This window comes from Erpetoichthys calabaricus, chromosome 1 (genome assembly GCF_900747795.2).
Source record: "Erpetoichthys calabaricus chromosome 1, fErpCal1.3, whole genome shotgun sequence".
NCBI lineage: Eukaryota > Metazoa > Chordata > Cladistia > Polypteriformes > Polypteridae > Erpetoichthys > Erpetoichthys calabaricus.
Window position 1 is genome coordinate 96,068,040 of NC_041394.2, and position 19,888 is coordinate 96,087,927.

General features: G+C 39.5%; 1 protein-coding gene across 1 annotated transcript in view; it reads right to left on the reverse strand.

Annotated features, from left to right (window-relative positions):
- c1h12orf56 (chromosome 1 C12orf56 homolog) overlaps positions 1 to 4,286 on the reverse strand; it is a 54,685-nt gene extending 50,399 nt beyond the window's left edge. The window contains exon 1 of the mRNA XM_028795340.2: positions 3,916 to 4,286. Coding sequence (XP_028651173.1) covers positions 3,916 to 4,167 — 252 coding nt within the window. The 5' untranslated portion in view covers positions 4,168 to 4,286. The remainder of the gene's footprint in view (positions 1 to 3,915) is intronic.
- Positions 4,287 to 19,888: the final 15,602 nt, after the last annotated feature.

The window sequence follows — 19,888 nt, forward strand, 5'->3', positions numbered from 1 at the left end:
TCTATAAGAGGATGAAGGAGTCTTATGCCTTTGGAAGCCTAGCTGGCACACTTGCATAACTACATATACTTCAGAAAGATGTAGACTATGTATGTAACAGATGGGACAGCATTAGTCTAGGTAAAGTAGTGTCATCATTGTTTTAGCTTCAGTATATTTAAAACAGTACTTTCAACACTTCAGTCAATCCAGGCATTGGTTAAGTAAGAAAATGCGCTTTAACGAAAGCTGCATTAAAAGTGAGGAATATTCCTGATCATAAGACACAGCAAAGAGACTGGCATGAATCCATGGGAGCAGTACAAAAACAAGACTGCGGCAGAAGAAGGGATACACAACATACACGTGTAAAATGGAGGATTTCTGTGTATTGTGAAATACTTTGGTTGTTTTAGATGTTGTCCTCTTCAATATTCTTTAAAAAGATCTCTTAACTTCAGAAAAAATATTGATTACAAGTTAAGAGTAAAAAAGTAGCATTTCCTTTGGTTAAATTAACATTCTCAAACCTGCTTAGTCAAATTCAGAGTCACAAGTAGGCAGAGCCTATCCCAGCAGTACCTGTGTGCAAAGATAACGAATTTGTAACACTGATCAAATAGCAGAAAACAGGCAAAAGCTAAATGCAAGCCACTCACTGACTCATTCCTGAGAATGTCTGTGATACCAAAGAGATATTTATTTGGTTTGGTTGAGGAACAAAGAGTTCCTGGAGAAATCATTGTGAATATACAAAGAACACAGCCTCCATGCAGAACTCGTACCACACAAGAATCAAACCATGGTCCAAGTTCTCTTTAGAAACTACCAGCCAAACCAGAATTCATCAAAAGAAAACTACAGAAAAAATAATATCAACATACAGTAAATGGTTTTAATATTAAATTATTTGACTATTCTAATATCAATACACAAGAGAGGGGCGTTCAATAAATGCTGCTTAAAAAGAAATATTTCCTCAGTCAGGACAAGAGAATGCTGGCATTTTTTCTTTACTGCTGTGTGTTAAGAAAGATCACAAACATATAGCTGTGTGCAGCTTCAGTACAGTATGTGTGGGTATTCTAACTCCTCGCACTTGGTGCCAATATAGATGTTGAGTTGTTATGTGGTAAGCTCGAACTTTAAATGTGGTTAAAAGAGTCAGATGTATTGTTTAGACAATCCTCTTATGAAGTATAGGGTCTACTTTTTATATATGAGCAAACAATAGGCTCAATGTTCAGTCAGTCATTATCCAACCCACTATATCCTAACACAGGGTCACGGGGGTCTGCTGGAGCCAATCCCAGCCAACACAGGGCACAAGGCAGGAACAAATCCCTGGGCAGGGTGCCAGCCCACCGCAGGGCACAGACACACACACACACACACCAAGCACACACTAGGGACAATTTAGGATCAAAAATGCATCTAACCTCCATGTCTTTGGACTGTGTGAGGAAACTGGAGCACTCGGAGGAAATCCACACAGACACGGGGAGAACATGCAAACTCCATGCAGGGAGGACCCGGGAAGCGAACCCAGGTTTCCTTACTGCACCACCGTGCCGCCCAACTCAATATTAAATGAAAAAAAAAAAATCAAGATAAACTTTGTAAAACAGGTGTGCAAGAACACAATACCTAGTAACAGCAGAACAGAATTTGGATGATTTTCCGCTTCTGTACTACAAACAGAGAAGAATTCATATAAGACAATGCTGTGAGGAGTGGACCTTGTGTCTACTCATTAAAAAGCCTGACAGATCTCAAGATTGACCTAGAACATACCACATCAATAACCCCACTACCTGAAATGTTGACTTGTCAGACTACAAAACAAGACTTCACTGTGCTACTTTCCATCTCAGATAGGACTATGCCTAAAGATGTTAGCGGCGCATCTGGACAGTGATGATGAATTGTTTCTGCTTTGCATCTATAGATGCAGTGATGAATGGTGCTCATTGACAAAGGTTTACTAAAGAATTCCCTAGCCCATATTATGATACCTATTGCAGATGGGATTCATTCAGAAATGGTTTTTGGCCTTGCCCTTTATACACAGAGATTTGCACTGTTGATGATGAAATGCCCAAAATCCTACCAAGTTGTCTTTGAGGAACATTGCTCTCAAAGTGCAGGATTATACACTGATGCATTTAGCATATTGGTAAGCTTTGGCCAGCACTTACTCTTGACTGACCTGACATTTTTTTTCAGAGGCCTTACATCAGAGTTTCCCAATCTTGGTGTCGTGACCCCAAGTGGAGTCACGTGATGTGCTAATGTGGTCATGAGAAAATATTTAAAAATAGTAAAAAAACATTAAACAATGTATTGAATAGGAAGTGAATATCAATATTTCAAACAGCTTGGGTTGCAAAAAAAGCTCAGATTTCAAAATGGGGTCACAAACCAAAAAAGATTGGGAACCACCTTACGTGTTTCACTACAACTTGGTATTTCAACTTGTCACATCATTAATAGCCATAAACTACACTGTCCCAGCTATTTCAGAATGTGTTGCAGGCATCAATTTTAAAATAGATATATATCTTAAAAACAAAGCAATTGATTAGAGGAAAGGTTGTAAGCATGCACTGATTCCAGCACGTTGCCACACCCACCACATGGCAAACCACCTGGACTGAGATCTGAGTGCAGCTGCGCAAAGCACCACACTGAACAGTGTGAGTTTTTTTACAGTGTCTGGAGTGCCAATCCTGCCACCAACCCCCAAGTTTTCCCTGCAAGTTGATGACCTACTTGCAGAGCTGAATGCAGATTAATGTCATACCCAGGACAGAGCAATTGCAGGTTAAGAGGCCTTGCTTTGGGGCCCAATAGAGTTGAGTCACTTCTGGCATTTATGGGATTCGAACTGGCACCCTTCTGATTGCCGACACAGATCCCCAGCCTTAGAGGCACCACTCCACCCATAATTGTAAAACATGAAATATCGGGTCTTTGTACTATGTTTGTTCAAATACATATAAAAGTAACTTTACATACAACACCCTTTTCTTTTTATTAGTATTATTACATAATGTCAGAAGTACAGTCGTGGCAAAAAAGTTTTAAGAATGACACAAGTATTGGTTTTCTCACAGTGTGCTGCTTCAGCGTTTTTAGATCTTTTTGTCAGATGTCTCTATGGTATACTGAAGTATAATTACAACCATTTCATAAGTTTCAAAGGCTTTTATTAACAATTACATTAAGTTTATGAAAAGAGTCAATAATACTTCAGAAACATCTGAGAAATACATCTAAAAACACTGAAGCAGCAAACGTTGTGAAAACCAATACTTGTGTCATTCTCAAAACTTTTGGCCACGACTGTATATAGGAATTGGTGGAATTGCCTAAATACAAGCACAGTGGCTACAACCTACCGTTTCAAACTGGCCACCAACGAAGGCTGGCTATGTAGTTATTTGCAGCTAGTGAACACTAGGATACCGTTTCTTCTACCGACAAAAAATATTTAACTTAGAAATTAACACTTACCTTTTTTTCAAAAATACGTAAACTTAAATAAGACTAACATGAGAAAATATGCTACTGAATTACTGGACTGGTTCTTTCTGGTTGAAAGAAATCTCATATTTCAAAAAAGCGCAGACTAATCAGTTATGAGTGACGAACATTTGACATAAGTTTTATATTTCAAAAACGCGAAGTGTCATCAGTTCCTTTGGGGTTACACTAACCAAGTAAGATCCCGGTGAGTTGTTCTGTAAGTCTCTATTCGTTACAAGTTATACATGACTATCACACAAATTATCAGACCAATAAATTTTTTTTCATCTGATTTTGAATAAAAAAAAAAGTACCGTAAGAGGGCTGCGCTGGCAACTCCTTTATCGGAGTGGTCAAATTTTAAGAACCCATGAGAGGCGCTGTGCTACTGGGAGCGGTGATGCTTACCAGTTCAACCCCAAAGATGTCCCCAAAGTGCGCCGCCACACGCACAGTTTTCGGCGGGTTTTCCGTTAAGTAGATGCAGTCATCGGTAAGGACCACGAACATGTACAGTTTATTGACGCTGTCGGAGATGACCACGCAGGCTTCGTGTACCCGGACTCTCTCGTATACACTCTGAGGAAGGTTCCTCTTAAGGAAGGAATCTAACTTGCTGTTCTTCGAACCGATGAAAGCGCTCGCGTCTCGTCTCGCCATGCTGGTTCCGTGAAGGGACGAGACTCGGTCGAGAATCAGCAAGAGTATCTGCAAGAGATCTCGGACAACCTGCAGCAACTCTGCATCTGTGCCAGCTTCCCTCTGGCATTTTATTGTCTCGCAGCTTGCCTGTTCTGCTGTTCGACTGAGTGGGCGGGCGCCAGGAGTGACGTCACTAACTCGGTTAAAATTGCAGCGCCAGAGCGGGAGTTCATCACCAGGCTAGGGACAAGCTGCGAAGAAGCGCGTTACAGCGGGTGAGTGCCCTATTGTTAAAAGGTTGTTAAATTCAACTTTAAAACATCAAGTGTACTAAGTAAGTGGTTTTAAAGTAAAACAGATAAACCGTTAGTGTTAGATACAAGAACTTCAAATAAATGAGGGATGAAGGAGCAGTAACTAGTTACAATAGCAATGGCTACTCGCCTGTTTAAAACCATTAGGTACAGTTTCCCCCAAAAAACTGTAATGGCAACGTTTGAGTTTCTTATTTTACAACGTGGAGGCAGTTGTATCGGCATAAGCCTGACACGAGCTTTCAGGTCCCGCTGTCAGGATCATCACTGGAATAAGCGGATTCGAAACATAAAACATTAAAGTGCCAGTAGTGTCTCAACGTGCTTCCTTCCAGTCTGCGTGGCGAATGGTGTGTCCACAGTCAATATTTTTACACTTGACCTCTGCTGTCACTTTCCTTTAAAATGCAATCAGGAAACAATGCTTTTTTTGCTTTTGTCACATGAAATAGATTCAATTATTATGATTTAATTTGAGTATTATGAATATTGAATATTACTAATTTTGTCAACGAATGTAAAATTCTGAGCTTCAACACAATCAAAAAATCAGGACTCTCATAACTCTGAGGGCTAAATTTTCACATCAGGGCAATAATGTCCGGTAGTGTCTTCTGTTACCTGGTAACTGATGGTTCCCTTTTGGTAAATTGGCTATTACCAGTATCTTCTGTTTTGACTGTAATTTGAGCCACTGAATTATATCAAAATCATCCATCCATCCATTCATTTTCTGTATGTACTTATTGAATTTGGGATTATGGAGGAGTCTTTCCGAACTACAGTACATTGAGTGTAAAGTAGGAACCAGCTGTGGTCAGTCCATTGCAAGGCACAGTCATTCTGAGGAATATTTTGGACAAAGTCAAACAAATAAATACGTAGACTAATAAATATATTGTGAAATGTGACATTAAATATATAAAAGCACGATGATATGTGAGCTTAAATAATTAAATATTTCATGAAAATGTTCTGCCCTGTGGGCTTTCTCCCAGTCCAAAGAAATTCAGGCTAGGTGAATTGGCATTACTAAATTGGCCCATGTGTGTTTACCCTGCAATGGACTGTCACCCTGTCTTCTTGTTGTTTCCATCCTGATTGCTGTGATAGGATCCAGCTTCCCTGCAACCTTGCTCTTGGTCAGCAGGTTAAGGAAATTATTTCATTATGAATTTGCTTAATTGTTTCTTCATTTATTTCAGTTACATTGCATGTCACATGAAATACGAAATGGAAAGAAAACTGCAATTTTCATAGAGGGGGTGGGGTTCTTGCGAGTACAATGTTTTGATTGGTGAATTGTCAAAAAAGTGGACATAAATCTTCAGGGCATCAAGGGCCACATTTAAAGCTGACACTTTGGATGCAGATTCCTGATGATGCATCACAACTTTTCCCCCTGTATATACACACTGTAGTTGACACAGAAAAATTACCAAAATGTCTCACAGTAGAAAATAAGAATATGTTGTATTATGTTTAGCTCTCACCAGAAAAGTTTACCTTACTTTATTCAGTTCTTTGTACTAAATATACTGGATAATGACATGCAGGCAACCAAATGTGCTCTTAATCATTCACATACTGTGTAGTATTTACCTAGCTAAAAATACCTGTAAGTACAGAGGATGTAATTGTAATAATGAAAAAAAGAAAGATACAAATTGGATTGGTACAGTACTGGGGCCTCATGTATAACGCCGTGCGTAGAACTCACACTATAACATGGCGTAAGCACAAAAGCGGGATTGTGCGTACGCACAGAAAAATCCAGATGCAGGAATCTGTGCGCACGCATACTTTCACGTTCTTCCACTACATAAATCCCGATCGGCGTGAAAAGTAACGCACGTGCACGCGCCTTCTGTCCCGCCCCAACTCCTCCCAGAATTACGCCTCTTTCAATATGCAAATCAATATAAATAGCCTTCTGTGAAAAGACAATGGGAAAAGCACGGGGAAAATATAAGAATTTCAGCGAATACCAAGTGGAGGAAAAGGAAAAACGTACTATTTGTTGGTTTAAGCAGTGGTATAATCAACAAAAGAAAGTTGATCGAGTGACAGAGTGTCGGAGAAACTCGAAGGCTCAACTTCACAAAGTCGCACAGTGCCCGAAATAAAAAAGAAATCACATATCAAAGTCGCCATGAAAAGGCGAGTCGTAGCCCACCGTCTGAGTGTCATATGAAAGCTTATCAGGGTACAGAAAAAAAAATAGGCACACAGTGGGAAAAAAGCACGAAATGTCAACTTTAATCTCGAAATTTCACGTAGTTTATTTTGCCATTAAAGTAGAACATCATAAACTTCATTTTAAAATCGTTTATTTTACTAGTTTCTCAAGTAGCACGTTAAATGCTTTGTTCTGTATTTGATCTTCTTTGTGCTCTATGTATATGAATCACTACGTGCTTCCGTTCTTTCTCTTTCTCCGACACAGAATCCATTTCATTCGTGATATTACAGCTCTCTGAATAATTAAAATACTGACATGTATACGTGATATCATTTTCATGATGATAGGAATGAAAGCATGTTATTAAACATGGGAACACGGTGGCGCAGTGATTGTTCATATCTCACGCAAGAGGCTTGCTGCGCCATGTGCGACCTTCGGTGAAATAATTTATTACAGAAGTACTGTCTCTTTCAAACGTACTAACCTCCAATTCCTGTCCTTACTTTTCTTTCTCCAAATGACCAATCGCCACACAATCAGCTCTGTAATAGACGTTAAGCCATCTGTAAGCTTAGAACGACGATTCTTCAAAACTTTTAAGGAACATCGAAATATCTTCGTAGTACATGTTTAATTATTCTATCCGTCTATCTTTCCAGTGTCGCATCAGCGCAAGAATACAGCGCAAAGCAGGAGCTATCTGTGAACTAGCTAGCGCTGCGGCACCGTGTCCTCACATGTTTAATTATTAACAATACAGATTATTTAAATGAAGTTAAAGTTTTATCTGTATAATATAATCAACATATTTTGCTGCATTTCATCTTAAAAATGAATACCGTCATCATATGTAAATACGCACTTTATAAAGTGGCGCAGGTTGTGCAATATTATAACTGTAGTGCAAGTTTACAGTGAGGTGATTGTACTTATAAGTAAACAGTTATATAAGGAGCACTTGATGGACTGATTGAGTGCGTTTAGAGTTCTTGGGATGAAACCTTTTCTAAACCGCGAAGTCCGTACTGGGAAGTCTCTATAAAGCGTTTTGCCGTGGCTCAGGCAGCGTCTGCTTCATGCTGTATACCGATATTTCAGCTGCTGCTGTGATTCCCCACTCAGATACAGTGATATAAATACTCCGAGTAGTGCAGCGAGAGTAATATGGAAAAAGATGATCTGCTGTGGCAACCCTTAACGGGAGCAGCTGAAAGAAGAAGAAGATGCAGTGAGAGTTACAACGCTAAAGCAGTTATGGTATTTGGAATACTATGGCTATTCCCTGGACCATTATATTGCTGCAGGTTAATTACAATCAGATGCATTACACTAATACACAATATGCAGTTAGTTTCAGTGTATTTATAAAGCAGCGTCAGGAATGTGGATCTAAGAAAGAAAGGTGATCACACAGGAACAGTAGCACTGCTTTGACGCTGGGTGCCGCCAGTCTGCAAAACCGATCGGAGAAATTGCGTACGCCAAGGTATGAGTTACCGTGGAAATGTGCGTGGCTTTACGCCAAGTTTAGGTTTTATACATCGCGATTTGAGCGTGGAAAGGTTCGTACGCAACATTTCTGTGCGTACGCACCGTTTATACATGAGGCCCCTGGGGCCTCATGTATAACGCCATGCGTAGAACTCACACTATAACATGGCGTAAGCACAAAAGCGGGATTGTGCGTACGCACAGAAAAATCCAGATGCAAGAATCTGTGCGCACGCATACTTTCACGTTCTTCCACTACATAAATCCCGATTTGCGTGAAAAGTAACGCACGTGCACGCGCCTTCTGTCCCGCCCCAACTCCTCCCAGAATTATGCCTTTTTGAATATGTGAATCAATATAAATAGCCTTCTGTGAAAAGACAATGGGAAAAGCACAGGGGGAAATATAAGAATTTCAGCGAATACCAAGTGGAGGCAAAGGAAAAACGTACTATTTGTTGGTTTAAACAGTGATATAATCAACAAAAGAAAGTTGATCGAGTGACAGAGTGTCGGAAAAACTCGAAAGATCAAATTCACAAAGTCGCACAGTGCCCGAAATAAAAAAGAAATCACATATCAAAGTCGCTGTGAAAAGGCGAGTCGTAGCCCACCGTCTGAGTGTCATATGAAAGCTTATTAGTGTACAAACAAAAAACATAGGCACACAGTGGGAAAAAAGCACGAAATGTCAACTTTAATCTCGAAATTTTCATTTTAATCACGTAGTTTATTTTGCCATTAAAGTAGAGCATCATAAACTTCATCTTAAAATCGTTTATTTTACTAGTTTCTCAAGTAGCATGTTAAAGTCTTTGTTCTGTATTTGATCTTCTATGTGCTCTATGTGTGTGAATCACTACGTGCTTCCGTTCTTTCTCTTTCTCCGATAGGACACAGAATGCATTACATTCGAGATATTACAGCTCTCTGAATAATTAAAATACTGAGATGTATACGTGATATCATTTTCATGATGATAGGAATGAAAGCGTGTTATTAAACATGGGAACACGGTGGCGCAGTGATTGTTCATATCTCACGCAAGAGGCTTGCGGTGCCATGTGCGACCTTCGATGAAATAATTTATTACAGAAGTACTGTCTCTTTCAAACGTACTAACCTCCAATTCTTGTCCATACTTTTCTTTCTCCAATCGCCACACAATCAGCTCTGTAATAGACGTTAAGCCATATGTAAGCTTAGAACGCCGATTCTTCAAAACTTTTAAGGAACATTGAAATATCTTCGTAGTACATGTTTAATTATTCTATTCGTCTATCCTTCCAGTGTCGCGTCAGCACCAGCAAGAATACAGCGCAAGGCAGGAGCTATCCTTGAACTATACGCTGCGGCACCGTGTCCTCACATGTTTAATTATTAACAATACAGATTATTTAAATGAAGTTAAAGTTTTACCTGTATACTATAAGCAACATATTTTGCTGCATTTCATCTTAAAAATGATATTGTCATCATACGCGCTTTATAAAGTAGCGCAGGTTGTGCAATATTGTAACTGTAGTGCAAGTTTACAGTGAGGTGATTGTACTTATAAGTACAAACAGTTCTACAAGGATCACTTGATGGACTGATTGAGTGCGTTTAGAGTTATTGGGATGAAACTGTTTCTGAAACGCGAGGTCCGTACAGGAAAGGCTTTGACGCTTTTTGCCGTGGTTGAGGTAGTGTGTACTTGAAACTGTATACCGATAATTCTCTTTCCGATCATCTGCTGCTGTGATTCACACTCAGATACAGTGATATAAATACTCCGAGTGGTGCAGTGAGAGTAATATGGAAAAAGATGATCCGCAGTGGCAACCCTTAACGGGAACAGCAAAAAGAAGAACAAGATGCAGTAAACGTAAAAACGCTAAAGCAGTTATGGTATTTGGAATACTATGGCTATTCCCTGGCCCATTATATTGCTACAGGTTAATTACAATCAGATGCATTACACTAATAAACAATATGCAGTTAATTTCAGTGTATTTATAAAGCCGCATCAGGAATGTGGAGCTAAGAAAGAAAGGATGAGCACACGGGAACAGTAGTTTGACCATTCTGTGGACCATTATATTGTTACAGGTTAATTACAATCAGATGCATTAAATTTATGAACGATATGCGGTTAATTTCAGTGTATTTGATAAAGCCGCCGCCGTGGATGTGGATCTAAGAAAGAAAGGGTGGTCACACAGGAACAGTAGCACTGCTTTGACGCTGGGTGCCGCCAGTCTGCAAAACCGAGGGGAGAAATTGCGTACGCCAAGGTATGAGTTACCGTGGAAATGTGCGTGGCTTTACGCCAAGTTTAGGTTTTATACATCGCGATTTGAGCGTGGAAAGGTTCGTACGCAACATTTCTGTGCGTACGCACCGTTTATACATGAGGCCCCTGGAGAGTAAAATAAAGTTAACAAAGACAACCTAAACAAATGTAACACATCCAATGCTATGTGTATGAGGCAATACAGCTAGGTATTCATGAAACTCCACAAAGACTGAAGTGTTTATTGGAGACTATTAAAATATGATAATCCTATCTCATGCCTCCCTCCTACTCATCCTCTTCTGTTACATTTCTTTATTTATTAGTGCATTCTACTGTATTATGCTCATATGTTTAAATCTTTGGTTTAAAAGTAAAATTAAGTGAACGGCTTTTTCCGTTTTTCTTATATTACGAATAGCCTCAGATAGATAGATAGATAGATAGATAGATAGATAGATAGATAGATAGATAGATAGATAGATACTTCATTAATCCCAAGGGGAAATTCACATGTTCCAGCAGCACCTTACTGATACAAAAAACAATATTAAATTAAAGATTGATAATAATGCAGGTAAAAAACATACAATAACTTTGTCTAATGTTAATGTTTACCCCCTCCCCGGGTGGAATTGACGAGTCTCATAGTTTGGGGGAGGAACGATCTTCTCAGTCTGTCAGTGGACAAAGGCTATATGGCTATAGCCTGTATTTTGTTAAATAAGTCACACTTTTTGTTCAATGTTTATATTGTATAGTGGGTATGGATTGTATACTGGAAGCAGAATTATTATGTATATATACAGTAATGTCAAAAAGTAAGTACATCCCTTGGAAATTTTTGACTATTTCAACTCATTAGAACAGGCAAATATTAGATCTTCAACCAAACAGTGCTGACTGATAAATGTGATATATCTAAATGAAAACACAAGGAAAAATTGGCTATTTAATCATTTGTTCAACAAAAATATGTGCGATTTTTCCTCAGTACACCATACATGTAATTATCTACTGGGAGAAAAGTAAGTACACCCTTAGCCTCAGAAGCTGGTACTGACCCCTTTAGCAACAGTTACTTATTGTAGGCATTTTGCATAAATGCTAATTAGTCTATGACATTAACTCAGTGATATTTTTGATCACTCCTCAATGCAAAACTTCTTCAGTTGCAAGATGTTTGTGGGTTTTTTTGCATGTGCTGATTGCTTTAAATCCCCCCACAACACTTCAATGGGATTTAAATCAGCAAAATCTGCATTTTTGTCTTCAGGAGTCCATACCCTTCCATTTCTTTTTTTTGAGCCATTTCTTGGTGGATTTGCTAATGTGCTTCGGATCATTATTGTGTTGAAAGGTCCATTTCTGGTTTATTTTCAACTTTTGGGCAGATTGCCTCACATTCTCCTTAGGCACACTTTGATATAATTCAGACTTCATAGTTGACTAGATGAATACAAGCTGCCAATGTCCTAAGGTAGTAAAGCAGCCCCAAACCATCCACCACCATGCTTTATAGCTGGTATGAGGTTCTTCTCCTAAAATTCTATCTTCAGTGTGCACCAGACATGCCTGCTGTTACCGTAGTAAATAACTCTTATCTTTGATTCACCTGTCCAAAGAACATTGTTCCAGAATGCCTGGTCTTTGCTCATATTTTCAATGGCAAACTATAATCATGCTTTAATGTTTTTTGGACATTAAAATCTTTTTATTGGCACCACTTGCATGCAGGTCAAATCTATTTCTGATTGTATATGCATGTTCTTTGACAACAAATTTTGCAAGAGTTACCTACATATCCTGCAATGAAATTTTGGGTTTCCTAGTGTGTGCTTGGTGTGTGGGTGTGTTTGTGTGTGTCCTGCGGTGGGTTGGCACCCTGCCCGGGATTGGTTCCTGCCTTGTGCCCTGTGTTGGCTGGGATTGGCTCCAGCAGACCCCCGTGACCCTGTGTTCGGATTCAGCGGGTTGGAAAATGGATGGATGGATGAAGAACTCTTTTAGTATCAACCGGTCAAATTTTGGGCCGAATTTGCTGGGCCATCCAATCCTGAACTAATTAGCAGTCATTTGAAATCTATGCCATGATTTACCGTACACTGGAATGATTGATTTCAAATAGTTTGGCTATCTTTTTCAATTCCTTTCCAGACTCATAGGCATCCACAACCTTCTTTCTGAGGGACTTAGAGAACTCTTTGGATCTTTAGATCTTGCTTTAGATGAATATTCAGACTGGAGTAGTCTCGGAAATGATGAAAAAAAATCTTTTCTTCTCTGTCTTTTACTTCAGCTTTCTTGAGTTGTGCCAACCTCCCAGGAATATGTGGTTGGCTCCCTGGGATGTGACCTTAATGACACAGTATCCATATTGCCTGCTCTACCATTTTGGTGAACTAGGCAGTCATCTGTAACAGCAAAATCTAGGGAACAGCATTTTTTAAACAATACTAATCCAGCTGTCCAACTGCCATTAACCATATTATACTGTTTTTGCATACTATCTCGGGCTGACAACCTGAATGTTTAACATTACTTAAACATTCCATAATTATTATTATTGTAGCAGCCAGCAGACTGAAGCACTTATTAATTGCATGGAACCAAGTATCTGCAGTGTTAGCACATGTGGACCAATTTAATTGACAGTGAACTTTCTAGATGTATGTAGTCTGCTCCATAGCTTTCATGAAATGGGTTGAGGAGGTCCAGTATTTCTGGCAGCAGGACATGATGACAAATAAAGAATCTTAAATCTTGATGGTGAGGAGCTCTGATGATTCATGTACAGGAAAATGGACCATGAATTGGTAGCCACAAGTTAGCAGAAGCCAGACACAGAACAGTTGCTGATTACCCTGTACGCAAGTGCACTGGAGACAATGCAAGGTGAGGATCAACTTGTCCAGGTGTTTAGCTGCATTACTTGTTGTGTTGGGGGCATTCCCTGTGGCCACTAATAGCAGGAGAAATGTGCATATTCACAGTTATGTTATTATTAACATAAATAATCTACCTATATACACTTATTCATCCATAATCTTTAGAGCAGCTGGATCCTGTCCCAGTAAGCATCTCACCTGAGTTCACATTCTAGGAGTCCCCTAGGCACAATCCATGAGAGATGTGCTACTCAGGCAAACAGAATCCATTTATATCACTTTTATTTATAAAATAACAAGTAAAATTTTAAGATACTGTGGAACATTCACAAAAGAATGGTGTGGGATCATTTCCACTCAGAATCAATATTAAACAGGCGAGCACAATTTGCGAAAGGTAGCTTGCATGTTGCAGTAATACATACTTTTTTCTTTACTGTTTGAAAACCACATATCCTGCCCTAACATAGGGAGATAAAAATCCTACTGTATCTGCTAACACTGAATCTAATGGGGTGCTGGTCCTACCCAGTCTGCTATACTCAGGATTCAAAAACTCTTAGATTTGTCAAAAACAACCATATAAGAAAGGCTAAGACACAGCACATTCGTCATTGTCAGGTACCATATGCACAACACTGCAATGTGCATTTTAAGTCTCTCTATTATATAAAAAAAAACTTGGGACGAGACGAGACATGACCTTTTCAGAAAGACAAAAGACACTTTCATGTCCCATGACACTAGACTTTAACTACGCCCAGGGCTGGAAAAAGACAACAATAAGATGACAAAGAAAAACTTCGTTTAGAATTCAAAAATGTTAGGCGTGATACACATGTAGAGCAGGTTAGAGATAATGGAAGTAGGAAAATTCGAAAGTCTCAAAAAAATGATAGTAAAGATCGCATTAGCGCAAACAAACGGAAAATATTACTCGGTGAAATAACAGAACAGCAAAAAGAGATCGAATAGTGTTTGAAGATGTCTGGGGGAGAAGAGACAAGGCAGTGAGACAAAAGGACAGCTGCTATACATGCTTTTAAATGTTTGAAGACGCCTCACGAGATGCAGATCACGTGGCACGGCAGCAGCAGCAAGCCAGCAGCTGACAGAAAAAAGAGGAGGTAAAAAAAAAAAACTGTATTTGTTTCCCATTGTATCACCATTTAAGAGGGGTTTCAGAGGAGCGACCTCGTCTCCTTGGGTTGCGTTCAGCCCAGTAAGGTGTACAACATGTTAAATAGTTTAGCCAGGACCAGCTTTTCCATTTTTTATGGATTAACTCCAACTTTCTCAGATCATTACTCGCATTAGCTGGATTTCACACTATTTTTCATTTTTGGAACAGACCCCAATTCCTGATGCAAACAAGAAAAAATGTTATACACTGCTCAAAAAAATTAAAGGAACACTTTTTAATCAGAGTATAGCACCAAGTCAATGAAAATTCTGGGATATTGATCTGGTCAGTTAAGTAGCAGAGGGGGTTGTTAATCAGTTTAAGCTGCTTTGGTGTTAATGAAATAAACAACAGGTGCACTAGAGGGGCAACAATGAGACAACCCCCAAAACAGGAATGATTTAATAGGGGGAGGCCACTGACATTTTTCCCTCCTCATCTTTTCTGACTGTTTTGTCACTAGTTTTGCATTTGGCTACAATCAGTGTCACTACTGGTAGCATGAGGCGATACCTGGACCCTACAGAGATTGCACAGGTAGTTCAACTTCTCCAGGATGGCACATCAATACATGCCATTACCAGAAGGTTTGCTGTGTCTCCTAGCACAGTCTCAAGGGCATGGAGGAGCACCGTGGAGCTCAATTGGCATTTACTATAGAATACCAGAATTGGCAGGTCCAACACTGGTGCCCTGTGCTTTTCACAGATGAGAGCAGATTCACTCTGAGCACGTGACAGACGTAAAAGGGTCTGGAGAAGCCACGGAGAACATTATGCTGCGTGTAACATCGTTCAGCGTCACCTTTTTGGTGGTAGGTCAATGATGGTCTGGGGAGGTATATCCATGGAGGGACGCACAGACCTCTACAGACTAGACAATGGCACCTTGACTGCTATTAGATATCGGGATGAACTCCTTGGGCCCATTGTCAGACCCTATGCTTGTGCAGTGGGTCCCGGGTTCCTCCTGGTGCATGAGAATGCCATTCCTCATGTGGTGAGAGTATGCAGGCAGTTCCTGGAGGATGAAGGAACTGATACCATTGACTGGCCCTCACACTCATCTGACCTAAATCTAACAGAACACCTCTGGAACATTATGTTTCAGTCCATCCGACACTGTCAGGTTGCACCTCAGACCGTTCAGGAGCACAGTGATGCCCTGGTCCAGATCTGAGAGATCCTCCAGGACCCATCCGTCGTCTCATTAGGAGCATGCCCCAACATTGTCAGGCATGCATACAAGCACGTGGGGCCATACAAACTACTGAGTACGATTTGGAGTTGCTGCAATGAAACTTCAGCAAAATGCCGCATAATTTTTTCACTTTGATTTTTGGGGGCCCTCTGTAGGTTGATAATTTTCATTTTCATCAAACAATGTGGCATCCTTTCGTTCCTAACCCATTACCCAGTCCATATCAGTATAGATATCCAGCAGGATTTTTTCCCATTGAGACCTGATGTGTTTTTAAAGTGTTCAATTTTTTGAGCAGTTTATGTAAAAGAAGCACCTAATTACCAAAAATGTGGAAATACAGCAGGAAAGATGTATCTGGCATCCATTGTTGTACTGATGCAGATTTACTACACGTCTTTCATGTGATGTTTTGAAACAGTCACCAACTCACAGTGTTGCAATTGGGACAACAGAAGTGTGTTTCTTTGTGTATTGTTCTTAATATTTCTTCTGTTGATTACACGAGACAGTAGAATGTCAGTGCCTGATCCACAAAATCACTTTGTGTTATTGTTGGCTACTACAGAGTAAGGCATGGTGAATTCCACATTTACCCTGATGCAGACATTGAACAGATACTGCATTAACAACTTATTTTCCTTCCATTTGACCATAACTTTTCAGCCTTTCTGCCATGCACCTACTTGTACCACAACAAACACTCGTGCAGCCAAATTAACCAAGAATATCACAGTGGTTTGTTCATACAGTGCCATATGCATCAGTTTCATTATCTGTGTCAATGTCTGATGAGCAAATCACATTATCATCACTACTTGATTCAACTAATGGTTCATTTTCAGCTTGACATTTACACAACATTGTGTATTTTGGTTGAAGACTCCACCCCATTCATGAATATTGATGAGTTAAAATTGCATGGCAGTATACATAGAAAGATTCACGATTTTATTCCAGCATGATGTTATTATATGCACTAGATGGCAGCAGAATACTGTCATATAATCAACACCTTAGACTGCTCATGGTGCAAAGGTGGTGTACCTAATAGAATGACCAACTCACGTAAACAATCTGAGACCCATTGGTTTGCTTGGTCTGGTTTAAATGGTTGTATCAATCACGAAGAATGTTCTGGTTGTATATTTGGACAGAAATGACAGAACATTTAATCTTTTTGTCATAAACCATTTTGAACATATCCTGATAAAGTAAACTACATAGTGTCAGAATGACCTGACACGACATAATGAAAATAGAAATAAGCCATTAAATATATTTTGTTGCCTCTGAAGACTGGATTCTAATTAAGTAACTGGATTCTGCGGCGTTTGTGACCCTCACTGACTGAACTTAGGCACCCTTGCTGTAAGTATGGATTGCTTGAAACCATTGTTCGTGAACAATTAACCATAAGCAAGGTCAGTGCACACTGGGTGCCCAGAGGGTTGACTCCTGAAATACAGAAGAGCCTCACAATGTCAAGGTTTTCAAGCAGATGAACTTGGAATGGCAGGAATTTAAGAAGCCATCATAAATAGGGACAAAACTAGGATACATCAATATGACACCAGTCAAATAACAAAAAGTACTGAAGTAGGGTGTTCCTCCAGCACCAAGGAAAGTCAGGGGCCCAGCTACTGATGGTAAGAAAATGTGAATAATTTATAATGTTGGGGTTGAAGTCCATATTAATTACATGCCTCACTGTGTGAATTTTAGCATTTATGAAATTTCTCTTCACAGGTCTGGCCAAAACGTTTTTAATCAACCCTTGTACCTTCAAAAATACATTTTCTAACATAGCGAGCATAAAAGGTTGTTGTGCTGCTAAAGCCGAAGCCAAATAAGACTTTTTTTTGTGAGGCATGTCAGATTTTCAATCACAATCACTAATCTTGCTGCTGCACCATGTCAAATTACATGACAGAAAATTTCAGCCTACTTCACCATTTCAATCATGCACTAATCTTCTAGTACACTGTTGCTTGCCCCTTTTTTCTAACAGCCAATGGCATGGTGCGTTGAAGGAGCGGCGCTTTATAAAGGGTTAACAGCTGCCGTGAGTTCAGCAGCAATATCTTCAATTTCTTTTTTCCATTCTGTTATGGTACCAGGGGGCTAAGCAAGTATTTGATCCCCTGCTGAATTTGTAAGTTTGCTCACTTACAAAGAAATTAACAGTTTCTAATTTTAATGGTAGTCTCTATTTAATGGAGCGACAGAATATCAACCATAAATCCAGAAAAAACACATTACATAAATGTTATAAATTGATTTGCATTTCATTGAGTTAAGTATTTGATCCCCTACAACCCAGCCAGAATTCTGGCTCCCATAGATTAATTGTAATCTGTGTGCCACATGGGCATACAGCCAACCAATTAGATACTCCTGATCTCAACTCGTATGAATAAAACACACCTGTCCACAGAATCAATTTCTTCCATTCCACCCTCTCCACTACCATGGGCAAGACCAAAAAGCTGGCAAAGGATGTCATGGACAAGATTGTAGACCTGCACCAGGCTGGAATGGGCTACAAGACCATCAGCAAGAAGCTTGGTAAGAAAGTGACAACTGTTGGTGCGATTATTCGGAAATGGAAGAAATATAAAATGGACATCAATGCTCTCAGTTTGGAGCTCCATGCAAGATCTTGCCTCATGGGGCGAGGATGATCATGAGAATGATGAGGGATCAGCCTAAAACTACACCGGAGGAGCTTGTTAATAATCTGAAGGCAGTTCGTTAAGAACACCATTGATAACAGAATACACTGTAATGGATTGAAATCTTGCAGTGCCCTCAAGTCCCCTGCTCAAGAAAGCACATGTACAGACCCATCTTAAGTTTGCCAGTGAATATCTGAGCCTGTACATGTGCCTTCTTGAGCATGGGGAACTTGCAGGCACTGCAAGACTTCAATCCATTGTATGTAAAATACGAAGCATCAGAGATACAAGCTTCTTTTCCGTTTGTGAGGTTCAAAACATACATGTTAAGAGTTTAGCAACAAGGAATAACTTATGAACACTCATTGGTTGATTTGGTGGTCATCTCTCCTGTGCACACAGCCCAACCCTCCAACTAATGATAAAAACAATCCTGTTTTGATTTTATCCTATCCAATCGCAGACTGCATTAGATGATCGGCTTTATAGAAGCACACCACTAACTGCTAATTGGCCACCACTAATTGGCAAAGATCTTGTAAATTAAGGCTAGGACTGAAAACTGTTAGGAAAGACTAATGTAACAGGCTTTACTCTGTATGCATCTAAATTGACATCACTTTTGCAAAAATCTCATTGCTGGCTGTGTTAGCTGCAATGAAAAATTCAGAGTCCAGACAAAATCAGATTGTAATCAACTTGGTTGGCAGCCTCTGGTCCTTGTGTATTACTTAAATTTAATTAAATCAAGAAGTAGTATGGCATTCTTTGGCAAAATTAATAACAGGACGCTTAAACTGGATGGGTGTAGAATGCAGCCGAGCTCACAATATTACAGGACAGAGAGAGTGAGAGACACACACAAAAGCACAGTGCAGTTTTAAAGCAAAAAGACAAATCTGAAGACTTACTTTCAACTATGATCAGCGCATAAGCATGTCACAGGGGCAATTCACTGAAGCTCCAAAAATGTTTTTTTCTACATTGAGAAGTTTTGAAAGCACATAAAAAAACCACATGAACCTGAATTTCATGGAGTTAATTCTTCACTACACAGTCTTCTCCCCCCCCCCCCCCCCCACTCAAAGAGCTTGTCACCAATGCATGCATGCACAGTGTAGGCAAAGACCACCTTCAAATGTTTAGGTTTCTCAGTACAATCAGATTCATGGTGTCTTTTGGTACATTCCAAGTTTTAAACACAAAAAAAAAAAAAAAAGTCCATTTTCTAGAAACAGATCAACAGACTTACCCATCTGTAGTTTTCAATTTTTTGCACAATGGTGTAGGGTTCTATTCTTTTGCACTAAGGAAATTTTGTATATTGGTAAAGTTAGCATGTCTTCATGTGTGCAATTCAGTTCATGTTACTAAAATTTTACACTTCAGTAGTGTTTATGCAAGACTTAGTTGAGCAAATCATACAAATGACATTTTATTTCACTCTCACTTTGGAAAACCTCCACACCACATTTTCAGGTAGTAGTTTAGCATCACCTAAACATACTTATGAATGGGCTATCAA